The following is a 13674-nucleotide window of genomic DNA, read 5'->3' as shown; positions in this document are numbered from 1 at the left end:
TTGGTGGTAAGGAAATAGTAATCCCCAACTTGGACGTTGACCAATGTCATACACAATTAAATTTAAACGATTGGTAATGTAACTATAGAGAGTTTCAAGCTATTTGATAGTTTTATCCTTATGTTATCGTTATATGATCAAATTGTCATTATATGTATTGATCAAACATAAAGTCTGCAAAATATTTAAAACACTTGTGAAGTTCAATTAGGAATGAATATTATTTATCTATTAATACGAGATTGAATTTCATATTTGACCTCCACATGTTGTGTGTAAGAAATAAGGAAGACTAATTAGTAATTGTATATATCAACACTCAATCTCAATTTCGTTTGGATAACTAATTAAAATTTTTAAAAAAAAGTTATTCTTTAAATAATTAAAATAATAAACATATCATTAATTCAAAAGGATAAAAATTAGAAAAAATCTATTCGTGATTATATCTTTTCAAATCATGATATTTTTTTATATAAAAAATTATCATATTAGACATTATTATAAAACTTGACATTTAAGTTAAACACTTCGAGTTTCAATAATCTTATCTTCGAGTTTCAATAATCTTATCTTACACAAGAAAAAAAATATTATTAAAAAATAAATAAATACAATCCATATAAAAGAACTTAAGAAAAAAACACTCTATACCTATTATTTTAACATCAAATGGAATTTTACACTATTTTTATATCATAGTATCTCTAAAAGTGAATGCTGAGGTGTGTCTTGTAACAAACTACCTTCTAAGAATACAGACAACAACTCTTACATTCTCTTTGACCACACACACTTCAAGTCTTCAGCAAACACAAATAAGAGAAAAAGGCAACACAAAAAAGAAACTGTAACAGAGAAAGGAAAAAACAGAAAAAGGGAATATGTTTGAGAGAGGGGGCATGTAAGAGAAAAGTAAAAACAGAAAGAAAAGGGTGAGAGAGAATGAGAAAAAAACGAAAAATCATTTCTACCGCGGAGTGAATCTAATGAAGAATAGGATTTCTTCATGCATCTCATGCATTTTTATTCACATCAAATTTTAAAAATTATTCATTATCTCAAGTCTTAAATTAATTTAATATTTTAATATTTTATTATTAAAATATTTAAAAAATTGTTAATTATCATGAATTCTCGGACTTATTTATTAATTAAACATTTTACCATAATTTTCTTTAAAAACAATTTATGCTTTAGTAACAAATGTTATTCAATCTCTTTTTAACCAATAACTTTTTTCAATGGTAATATTAAAGAACCAAAGTCTTTACTCTTTCATTTATTTGTTTAATTTTTGCATTGAATTTGTATTTTATATACATGATTTCTATTATTAATTTCTTTGTAACTTATAGTGGTGTTTGTTAAATACAATTTTTTTAAAGTTGTAACGATTTGGACCAAATGAGTCCTAGATGTCTTAGTATCCGATGTCAATTTAAAATGCATTAAGATAAATAGATGATTAATAAAACTAAGTTGTACGGAGAATTTGATCAATTCTCCGAATCACGATTCATGTACTAATTTTGGTCCAATACTAACGAGGTTTATCACATTCATATAAATAAACACAACTTCAAAGAAAAATGTATAATATTATTACGCATTTATTGCACCGAATAACGAACACCTACTTGAGCGTTAAAACACCTTTTGCAGATGTCCTGACCGAGAGTGAAGGAAGGAAGCAGAGCTTGACCGAATATAGTAATGAGAGTGAAGGAAAAAAGCAAAGTTTGACTGAAAGTAGCGAACGAAAATGAAGGAAGGAAATAGAGTCCAACCGAACTTAAAGACTTAAAAGAGAATGAGCAAAAGAAAATAATACCGACTGAAACAAAAAAAGTCAATAGTTAAGCCGATAGGTGTTCTCTCAATCATTTTTTACGAGAACAAAAATTATACATATAAATTACTACTTACTCATTATTGTAAATTTATTAATTCTAACAATTTATTTTATATAATCGTTCAAAAGCCTATTTACAAAACTTGTAACAAGAGTTTCAATTTTTTCTAATTTTATATTTATTTAAGCGGAATCTAATTAAAAAGTGAGTTCATTAACATGATATAGCAATTTATGTATTACTCACGTATTTCTATAAATACATTTGTAAATACTATATAAACTTTCACATTACTTTAAATATATTTATACGATCCGTACATAGTACGGGGAAACACAGTAGTGTGATAGAAAGGGTTCACCATAGATGTGGATTGGTGAGCTTGGAAGAAAGAAAAAAACAAAGTTAGGAATATGATCTTTGATGTTTGCAGATTGAAATGATTTTGGTGGTCTATGGAATGAATCTTGGTCACTTACCAAAAGGCACCATAAAGGTTAATGATTAAGAAGGATTTGGTGCAGACGATTGGTTTCATCATTGCCATGGTTTAAATTATACTCTACACTTATCAACCTATCATCTTTCTTCTTTGTCCTTCATTGTCCATTCTTCAAAGCTTCAAATCATCAAATTTTATTCTCTTATTCCACACATCTACAAAATTCTACGGTTATGGTCATTACTTTGGTTATGGTCATTACTTTGCCGTCTGGTTTTGTTTTTCTCACATGTTATCTTTCTCTTCCTTCTCATTAAATCAAGATGCAAATGCATGGAGCCTATTATAAAGTAAGAAAGTAAATTTAAGTATTATTATGTCTAGTTGTTAGTGAGATTTCTAAAACAATGAATATAGTATGTGAAATTATATATTTGTATCTTATAGTAGGTGATATAACAAGTTTAATAAACTCTTTTTAGAATAATATATAATATTAAATTAAAAATTATGTTTAAATTTAATTTATTATCATATAACTGATCTATAAGTATAAGTATAAGGTAAGATTCATTCTTAATTAATCATAGATCTGGTCTGATTAGCATGAAATCCTATAAAGAACTTAACATTTAGATTCAAATGAAACGCAATGATTCTTTATTCAACCTTTATGGATACTATAATTCCACTAAAATGTAATTATTAAGGGTAAATCATCATTTTTGAGATTTAGATTTTTTTTCAGTTTGACAATTTCATCCTAATTTTATTATTATAAGACACATTAAGTGTATATATATATATGACCTTTTTATAAATTACATTTTTATGACATCTCAACTGATTAAGAAATCTTTTTTGTTAAATATTATTGACTTCTATTATTAAGTTATTATATGCGATTTTTTGAATGTATAAGAACTTTCCTGGTTAAGAGGTTAGTGATAAAGGCTTGAAATTCATTTTTTTATCTTCATAAACTACATTAATATTGTAACCACGAGTTTAATAAGATAATATATCAATCATTATTTATTGAAAATTTGATGTTTATGTAGAAAATGATGAAAGGTGAAAGAGAGAAAAGAAAAAAAAAAGAGAGAGAAATAATATTAAATTTTTAAGTTATTTAGATTAAGTAAAATATTATTATAAATGAGTAAATATTTTTACCGCATAATTAATTACGTGGAAGATTAATTATGCGAAAGACATGATATAATTGGTTATAAAATGTATATATATTTAAACATAATTATTATATAATTAAATACTAATAATATAGTCTCACTTTGTGTCTCATTCTCTTTATCTTTGAAAAAAAAATAGTATGTCTTTCAGAACTAACATTTAACTTAAGGAAACACAGTGCTTCAAGCTAGTTGAGTTAGAGATAAATGCACTTAGTTTCAATATCAATAAGTTATTGAAGAAAACAACTTAACTGTTTTTGCAATAGATCATTTAATGAGATTTGTGTTTGTTTTTAAAAATATTTTTTTCACATAAAAAACAACATAAATTCTCCGCAACATAGAATAAACATATAGATATTTAAGTAATATGTGGTTAACTTAGTCCATGTATGTATGATTTCAGCATATAGATACCTTATCAGACATAAAGAATTATACAATGTTATTTCATATATAAGACAAAATACTTGTATCTTACCTAATTTGTTATTTTTTTTTTATTTAAACTAAACCATCATCTCAAAAGAGAAACCTTATAACATTTTATACTTGATTGTTTTTAATAGTTAATAAAAAATTTAAAGATGTTTAAATTTTACTTTTAACATGTTAACATCATCTAAAGTTATTTTTATTAAGTTGATGGTTAGTGTTTTTATTCAAACTTTTCGATCAATGTAAAAGAAAAGATTTTCCAATTGACATTGATAAAAAAAAATCATAATTAATATATATTTTAAGTTTTCATAGTCAACATTTTTTTTAACAAACTATTGAAAAATAATAACATCGGTGTTTATGATAAAAGAATCACTGCAAACATGGGAAAAAATCATTACAAACATAAAAAAAAATTATCATGACAAATTATAGTTGGCATTCGTCAAAGTATAATCTCCTTGACATTTATCAGAAAAATTCTACCTATTATCGAGAAAAAATAACATTAGTCAACAATAAAAACAATAGTAACATTTAAAATAAAATATTTATCAATTTAAACAACAAAATTATAATCAACCTAAATTAAAAAGAAATAGTCATTGCAATAATATTATGATTTAGTATAATCCACAACTTTCCACCAAAAGGCAAGTTAAAGAGAAAAAAAATAATAATAGGAAAGAATATACAAATTTAAAAATAAAAAATTCAAAAATTTACTTTCTTTTACCATAAATTTAAAATTCTATAATTTTAAACAATTTAATTACTTTCATAAAATTTTAGAATTTAAATTCCTTTAAAATCTTGAATTTGATAATATATTTGATCATAAAATACTTGGACCCTTTTATAAAATGAAACTAAGTGAATAAAAAGTACTCCATAAAATCCCAAAAAAAATAAAAAAATAAATTTCTGGACATAACCTCGATCTGTAAGACTCATCCACCGTTCAAGAAATCCAACCATCCCGATTCAGCTAGGGCAATGACGATGTTATGGAACCTTGAGATGAGCTCTGTAATAATGGGCTGCTAAACACTCCATGATCCACAACTATCTCTTTTTTCAATGTCTATTTTATATCTTACTATTTAACAATCTTGTGCCATTGATATGGGACAGGGTAGAAAACCCTGCACCATGATTTAAATTGATACCAAAATTTCCCCATGGAATTTTCATCTTTTTTCAGTGTCCACACACTTTGTTTTGTTGTTTTTGTCGTCCTTGGTGACCATCATATATTTATATCCCAACTAGTTATGTAAACTCAAAGAGTATTTTTGTTAAGATCAGACAGAATCATAGGAATGAGAATCTGAACAAATCTTTATGCCCCGTCCATGTCAAATTAGATACTTTTGTTGATTTACGTGGAAGATATATACCACAGTTTTCAAATATCAAAATCTCATCTTAAAATTGCAAATTAAAGCCCCCAATGAAGGAAGAGTGGTGGGATTACATTTTTTTCCCGAAAAAGAAATAAAGTATCTTTTTAAATAAAAGGGATAATTTAATGAACAAACACTACCCTGCGCGGTTTCATTAAGTTAAACGTGAATTTAGGCAAATATCTCGTAACGATTTATTTTGAATAATTTAATGAAAAGGAAATAAGTTTTAGGGTATGTAGCACATACTGGTACTACACACGGACACGGACATAATGGTACTACACACGGACACGGAGATACGTATAATATCTAAAATATAGGACATGTGATATGGATCTATATATTATATAATTATAAATTATATAAATTGACAATAAAAATTTATATACATAAATATATTCTAGATTATTTTTTGGAGAAAAAAATGTTTTTCATCATTTATTGAAAATGATTTGTTTCTTATTTTTATAATAATAATAATTTTTAGAATAAGTTTGAGTTTTTAAAAAATTAATGTATTTTTATTTTTTAAAATTGTGTTAGAATCATATTAGAATGGTCAGAAATTCAACGAATACTTTTTGAATTAGACACTTCACATATACGTGTCCTACAAGTGTCATACGAATGTCGGTGTTCGATATGAGTATTATACACGCCATTTAAGAGAAGTGTCCCCACTTCATAGGTTTTATATCTTTAAACAGATTTTTAGAAGAAAAAAAAATGGAAAAAGAAAAAGAAAAAAAGACATTGTGGATTGGGTAAAGAGTGGCTAAATAAGCTGCGGAGACAAGGGGAAGAAAAACCTGGTGTAGGAGAAAACAAATGAGGTCGGAATGAAATTGAAATGCGGGCGAAATGCAAATTGGGGTGAAATGAAATTCTTATTAAATTAAATTCACGCGTAGGAGTCATGAAATCCGTGTAGTAGTCATCGTCGTGGATGTAGAGAGAGAAAGCAGAAAGAGATAGAGAGAGAGAGACGCAGAAAACTTTTTTTTTGTTCTCGTTGTTGGTCTTGTTCGAGAGACAGAGAGAGAGAGAGAGAGAGAGAGTGAATCTTGGAGAGATAAGCGCCTGCTCCTTCGGCATTTCCGTCAGACAAAGTTAACACTTCCAAGACCGACGGTGGTATTATTAATCAATTCAATTCAACTGGCCTCTGCACCATTCTCTGTTCCAATCTCTAGATGAACAGTGGCAAGGTAATGAATAGCGATGACGATGATAATAATTTGGTAACTCGCTCAATCTCAGTTACCTCAATTGTGATGATGATTGTTGTTATTGTGGTGTGCGGTTGCAGATTTTGATTGGAAGTGGAATTTGAAGGTGAAGGAGAATGGGTGAAAATGAAGAGGCCACCAATGACATGATGCAGAGGCTTCACTGTTCTTCGTTTCTGAAACAGCCGTTGAACATGGAGCAACTCAGCATCCCGCAGTTCAATCCCTCGCAAATGCGCGCCAGGCATCAGCATCAGCATCAGCATCAGTTCGACGGTGGGAACAGTAACAAGCGCGCGGGTATACCACCTTCGCACCCGCACCAGATCCCGCCCATTTCGCCCTACTCTCAGATCCCGGTGACGCGTCAGCAGCAAATGGGGTCGCACAACATTTCCCCTACACCCACCCACACGCGATCACTCTCGCAGCCTTCCTTTTTCTCCCTCGACTCCCTCCCTCCCCTCAGCCCTTCCCCCTTCCGCGACTCCTCCTCTACATCTGTCTCGGAAGCTGCTGACGTGTCCATGGAGGATCGTGACGTCACTTCTCACTCCCTCTTGCCACCCTCACCTTTCGCCAGAACACTCAACACCTCAACCAACAGCAATTTGCCTTTACCCCCTCGCAAAGCGCATAGACGCTCTAACAGTGATATTCCATTTGGGTTTTCCACCGTTTTGCAATCTTCGCCACCGCTTATTCCACTCCGGGGCAGAGAAAACCCCGTTTTGGCGAAACCTGCTCAATTGGTCAAAAGAGAAACACCGTGGGACAGGGGTGTTGACCACAGCAATGTAGAGGGATCCGGGGAGAAGAAATCCCCGGAAGGGGAAGTTGTGGATGATCTTTTCTCTGCTTACATGAATTTAGATAGCTTTGATGCGTTGAACTCTTCTGGAACCGATGATAAAAACGGGACTGAAAATCGCGATGATTTGGATAGTAGAGCGAGTGGGACCAAGACTAATGGTGGTGACAGTAGTGATAATGAAGCTGAGAGTAGTGTTAATGAGAGTGGGGATGGTGCGGTGAGGCAGGGAGGGAGTGAGAAGAGGGAAGGGATGAAGAGGAGTGCGGGTGGGGAGATTGCACCCACCACCAGGCACTATAGGAGTGTCTCCATGGATAGTTTCATTTCGAAGTTGAACTTCGGTGATGAGTCGCCGAAGCTGCCACCGTCGCCGGGGCCGAGAACTGGTTTGATTTCGCCTGCCGGTGGAGTTGATGGCAATTCATCGGCCTTCAGCTTGGAGTTTGGAAATGGGGAGTTTAGTGGGCCTGAATTGAAGAAAATTATGGCCAATGAAAAACTTGCTGAGATTGCCTTGACCGATCCAAAGCGTGCAAAAAGGTGATGATGTTGAACCATTAAACATTCTATCTTATAGCTCGTAAACTTATTAACATATATAGTTCATGTTACCAGTTGACTGATTGATTAGGTTTTGGGGTGATTTTCAGGATTTTGGCTAACCGGCAATCGGCTGCACGATCCAAAGAGCGGAAGATGAGGTACATATCTGAGCTAGAGCATAAGGTTCAGACACTACAGACGGAAGCCACCACACTATCTGCACAGCTTACTCTGTTACAGGTGGGAGCCTAACATGTTTGTGTTGGTAATTTAATGATTAGACTGTGGCCATGGCTTTGCTTTCTAATTTTATTGAATTCCTCCAATTATATGAACGCAGAGAGATTCTGCTGGACTCACTAATCAGAATAGCGAGTTGAAATTTCGCCTTCAATCCATGGAACAACAAGCAAAGCTCCGAGATGGTATTACTTCCCTTTCATTCGTAGTTTTTCAAAATTTTTGTTTTATTGATATGTGCTAGGTATCAGTAGTTACTTTTTCATTTATAGTCTTGGCTGATCTAGTCTTCACATTTTATATTATATTTCATGTCAACGTGCATGATGAATACTTTTTGTGAAAGAGTGCAAGAGTACGGGTGAAAGGATTCAGCAGATGGCTTGTAAAGTGGAAACAACATTGCAATTGACGATAAAATTGCCATTGTTTACTTTTATGATACTTGCAAGCTGAGAAGCTTTTAAGTATAGACAGTAGTGTAGAAAAGTCGTTCATGTTGGTCCTTCAAGTTGTGGGGGTAAATTTTATTCTCAATCTAACTTGGGATTTTGGCTTACGTTAGCTACTCAATTCTATTTTGTTGCAGTAAATGTTATGCACGAAACCGGGCCTTTACATGATCTCATTTTGTTAGCTGGTTTATTGTTAGTAATATTTTTATAAAATGTTAGGAACCTTTCAGAAATAATAATCTATCATGTCTTTTCACCTAACAGTTTATACTCTTTGGCGAGTTGGTTCTTGATATGATACCATAACTTTATTATCTAGCGGTTAGGAGTTTCATTCTTGTCACTCTCGTTGAAGGGGATTCCTGGGCAAGGTCGTGTTTCGTATATAAAAATCATTCATTAGCCTTCATCAACTAACTTTTTTGGGATAATAATTAGTTTATTACAGATCCATTTATTAATATTTCTCAAATCACTGAAACTTTATGGCTCGGATTCAATGCTAATAATGCTCCCTTTATTGTAAATGTATCATCAAAGCATTTTGCTAACAATAGTAGGCCCATTGAAACCGAAATGCTTTATATTCATCGTATTAAGGCCTTTCTATGTAGAAGTTTATCTCGTGAGCAACTCGGTTGAAGCACTTCCAAAGTAAATGGAATTATAGGAATGGCATGTAGGAATTATAGTGTAAGATACCTACTCAGTTATTTATGTCCAAATTTCTCGGGGAGAGTTGAGAAATGCTGTGTGAGCCATAACCAAGTCAATTACGTTCTGTTTACACAACATATTTGTTGCAGTTAACATGAGTAATATTGAAGCAATCCCATTATAGGATCTGCCGGATATGAACTTATCAAGCTGAATAAGAATATGCTTCTGCATTCCTTTTCATAGAAGCTTGTTATGTAAATTTCTTGCAAGAATGACTGGTTTTCAAAGTGACATATCTTCATTGTGTATGCTTTGTTTTGGAGACTAGTAGAATCATCCATGACTCCTTCTGATTGATTCTTTACCCTGTGTTTTCTTTTAATAGCTCTAAATGAGGCTCTTACTGCCGAGGTTCAAAGACTAAAGATTGCTACAGCTGAACTTAGTGGGGATTCACATGGTTCTAGCTGTTTGATTCCTCAACATTCTGTCAACCCTCTGATGTTCCAGCAGCAGCAGCCTCCCACTGCATCCCAACAAAACATTCATCTTCAACAGCAGCAGCAGCACCACCAGAATGGTAATGGCAACTCAAATTCCGACATAAAACAATAGCCTGGGAAGGAGGTCCTGCAGCTGGATGGTTGGTTCGTTATATATTTCGCTGCTGTTTCACTGCACTCATTTTCTCATATTTACAGAAAGTTTTCCTTAATTATTATGGTATGAAGTTTGATTCGCATTACCTGTCCAACTCGGGCAAAAAGTTCATATACAAGTTCTAATTCCTGTCCTATATCTGAATTATAGAGCATATTTAATTTCAGTATATATAATATATATTATTAAATTGTAAGCATTATTTGGACATGATTTGTTTTGTGATGACATTTAGAAACACTGTTCAGACTTTCTTTTTGTAAAGAATGACCATTCTGTCATGGATCTGTTTTACTTTATGGCGTTCGGAACAAGTTAATCTAAACTGTTCAATTTATCTTCTCGAAGTCAAAATCAATAATTCAAGTATGAGGGCCTTGCCGACATCTTCTCACGGAATCTACACTGTACCACTATATCCATATTGAAATGTTTTAGCTTAACTTGATAATTCCGCAGTTGTGGATATTTGTAAAACAATGATAAAAAAGTTAACAGTACCTCATATACTTGACAATTTATTGGACAAAAATCTTTATCAACTTCTCACAATTTAGTATCTCTATCTATTTAATTTGAGTTATTTATGAAGCGTAAATATCTCTCATGGTAGCAATGGTTTGAATACCCTATACATTAAACAAATCAATTACTACCACAGTAATTAACATTCACATAATTCATATATCAAGTTCAAATCATCACCAATCACTACACAGCACTTTAACCCTTTTAAAGACAGACAAAATATTATATAACAATGCAATTAAGATAAATTATATACAATATTTCTTTAAACTTAAATCATTCAATTAAAATTACAAATTAATGCTCGTAAAGCTTTAACGACATTAATTATAAATTTCCACGAATATAATATTTCTATAAACTTAAATTATTCAAGAAAAGTATAAATTCATACATATTAAACTTTGATCTTTACAAAATAAATTCATCTCATAGAACCCAAGTATAACTTAAAAGAGAGTTAACTTTTCCTACTTAAAATACCTTGTTAATAAGGAATCTAGTTTTGAGAAAATCTAAATTATCATACTAATTATCCATTCAGATCATCTCTACTCAGATTACTTTGAATGTACTATTTTATTTTAATTGGAAAATATCTGATAAGAGATCAATTTATTTATCTAAATATAATTTTATATAAGTTTAAGTTTTTTTTATAAAATCTCTAAACTCAATTTATTTTCTAATATGGTTGGACTTGATTGGATGGTAAGAGCATTTCATACCCGTCTGATCTATGACCTTTTATATTTGATGGTTTTTCTTATAAAAAAATTTAAAATTTTCTGTCTACTTATTATTTTGAAGTGAAAACTTAGTTTTTAAGTTTCAAAAATGATAAAAATGTATCTTAAAAAAAAAAAAGAATTGTAGAAACAACACTGTTTGTTGTATATAAACATCAAGTTCTGTTTTAGCATTTCTAAGAAACCCTTTATTCCGTGGATTGTGTTGGTCATATATCTTATATATCTTATACTTGAATCTGTAAGTCATTGACTTTGTTTTGCTAATGGTAAGGCACAAATCAAGGGAAAAGAAAATTTAAAATTTCAGAACCCAACCCAAGTCTCAACACCCTAGTTTCACAATGTATATTTTTTTAATTTTAAATCACGAACATATCTTTACACACCTTTTAAACTATTGCTAGTTTTTTTGCATTTTAAAGGCCCAATAATAATACACTAAGAAATTTATAAATATAATTTAGTATTGAAACTAAATATACAAGTCAGGATGGCCGAGTGGTCTAAGGCGCCAGACTCAAGTTCTGGTCTTTGAAAGAGGGCGTGGGTTCAAATCCCACTTCTGACATTATATATTTTTTTTCATTTTACTTTTTTTTGCTACGTGTGTTTTTTTACAGACATAGGGGTTTGGATTCTAAATTCAAAATTGGGCTGATACTATATGTGGGCCTATTGGGCTTTGGAGGCAGAAACTTAGTCTCAGTCCACTAAACGAACACTGTGCTGTTAACGAGTCACCCTCTCTTTTCGGTCCTACCTTGGCTAGGGTTCCATAATCGACAATTGTGAAGCACTCTTTTCTTCATCGTCTTCGTTCGGAGTAGTTGCCTTCCATTGTTTGTTCCTCTCTTCAACCACAACTGCGCCGACGTCTCTCAATCTAATGGCACCTCCTCCAGGACCTTATTCCGGTGCCAGTACCCTAGCTTTGGTATGCCCCGAATTACCCTATTCTCTTTGTTTCTCGTGAAAAACGAGGTACTAATTCAGTGACAACATTTTTAGTATTTTTATCTAAAACCAAATGCACTGGTAGGTTGCTAGAGCTTCTGCTTTTTCCTTCGGCCTTGTTTATGGAAGCATCAAGCTCAAGTATCTTAAGGTATTTTAACGAATCTCTAGTTTTTGTTTTAAAATTCATCCGATCGTACACCTCTTTTGTGACGATGATATGCATTTCTGAAACTGTAATTTGGCGATCTAGAGAAATCCATGGTTTATCTGAAATTCTAAATTGCTGTCCACATGTTGATTTTCAACACTACATTCATGTTGAGTGGGGTTATCAGTTGATTAAGGGATTTTAGGCACTATATTGTTTTTGTGATTTAAAAAATTTGGAGTGAATCATACGGATTTGTTGTTGGTTTGATTAATCAAAGCCCCAGCTTGCCGATTCTCTCGTGACTAGTTCTAATTTCAGCCCAGATCTACAGCCTTAACGTGAATTAAGCCTTTCTGCTGGGTGAATTTGAGTGGCGGCTTACTGATGTTTTGGTTACGATCTTGATATGAGTTGTGAATAGTCTCCCGATGTTTGGGAAAGGCTTTATATCCTTAATGGTTGAAATCTGTTCTGGTTTTGTCATATAATTTTGTAATATTTGTTCAATTTCAATGGCATGCATTGTTGTGCTGTGCCATGCGTTGTATTTCTATTGTCTTCTATTCAAACTCCGATCGTGCTTAATGCCTTATATTTGTTATTTCTTGAATTTAGGTTGGTTTACCTTGCTCCAACATCTACATCTTATGATTATACCGCACTCTGCAGAACTTCTTTGTAATTCATGTTTGTTTTACTTTCAGGCAAAAGCCAACTCTCATAAAAAAGCTCAGGAGAAGGCTCATCACTGAAAAGGAATGGGACATGCCTAGGCTGTTATCTTTCTGAGGATGGAGTAGAATACTGAAATAATTCATGACAAGAAACTGTACCATGTTTTCTCCCATTTTTTTTTCTGGTTAAGCTTTAGACAATCTTGAAGCATTGAGTTCAGTGCATCATGAAAATATTCAAGATTTTGCCTTGTTATAATAAATACGATGTCTTTTTTATTTTATTTCCATGTTTATATTGCAAGATGCTTAGACTGTCATATTTGCTTAATAGTAATGCATTTTGAAATTTTTTCAAATTTATTTTTAAATTAAGTTGGTCAGTTATTTCATGTGCTGTGTATCAAATGTATGCAGTTTAGAGTGTATTCTCCCATTACGCTTTTGTTTGGTTGTTGTGCTTGATTGAAATGGGTGGGAGTGAAATGAACTTTAGTCTTTTGTTAGATCTGGTTCCAGAACAGCTAATGTAAGCCCTCTTCGTATGGCTGTTTTCCAAAAAATGTAGTTCTCTCGTTCTCTCTCTCTCTATATATATATATACATATAAATAAATAAATAATTTTTTTCTCTCTGTATAGTATACCTTGTTTGGTATTATAGTTAC

At 32.0% G+C, this 13674-nt stretch overlaps 2 protein-coding genes and 1 non-coding gene across 4 annotated transcripts; all 3 read left to right on the top strand.

The window, feature by feature from the left end:
- Window positions 1–6253: 6253 nt before the first annotated feature.
- Window positions 6254–10226, top strand: LOC137810444 (bZIP transcription factor 29-like). Of its 2 annotated transcripts, none has more exons than XM_068611733.1 (5): window positions 6254–6552; window positions 6654–7927; window positions 8038–8170; window positions 8271–8355; window positions 9671–10226. In XM_068611733.1, exons 2-5 carry the CDS (start codon window positions 6690–6692, stop codon window positions 9898–9900), a joined length of 1686 nt encoding a protein of 561 aa, XP_068467834.1. In that variant the 5' UTR covers window positions 6254–6552; window positions 6654–6689; the 3' UTR covers window positions 9901–10226. The 2 variants fall into 2 exon arrangements, with proteins under 2 accessions (XP_068467834.1, XP_068467925.1); XM_068611824.1 differs by lacking the exon at window positions 9671–10226 and adding an exon at window positions 8517–8793 and having other exon boundaries at window positions 6263–6552.
- A 1483-nt stretch (window positions 10227–11709) lies between these two features.
- TRNAL-CAA (transfer RNA leucine (anticodon CAA)) lies at window positions 11710–11793 on the top strand. Its single transcript has one exon. It is a non-coding gene; the product is annotated as a tRNA-Leu (tRNA).
- Window positions 11794–11915: 122 nt separating this feature from the next.
- On the top strand, window positions 11916–13291 carry LOC137810356 (uncharacterized). Its single transcript, XM_068611618.1, has 3 exons — window positions 11916–12159; window positions 12265–12330; window positions 13038–13291. The coding sequence occupies exons 1-3, from the start codon at window positions 12112–12114 to the stop codon at window positions 13083–13085; spliced, it is 162 nt and encodes a 53-aa protein (XP_068467719.1). The 5' UTR covers window positions 11916–12111; the 3' UTR covers window positions 13086–13291.
- The last annotated feature ends 383 nt before the right edge of the window (window positions 13292–13674 follow it).

This window comes from Phaseolus vulgaris, chromosome 11 (genome assembly GCF_000499845.2).
Source record: "Phaseolus vulgaris cultivar G19833 chromosome 11, P. vulgaris v2.0, whole genome shotgun sequence".
NCBI classification, from domain to species: Eukaryota; Viridiplantae; Streptophyta; class Magnoliopsida; order Fabales; family Fabaceae; genus Phaseolus; species Phaseolus vulgaris.
Note: the sequence above shows the minus strand (reverse complement) of the source record. Positions and strands in the feature narration are given on the sequence as shown.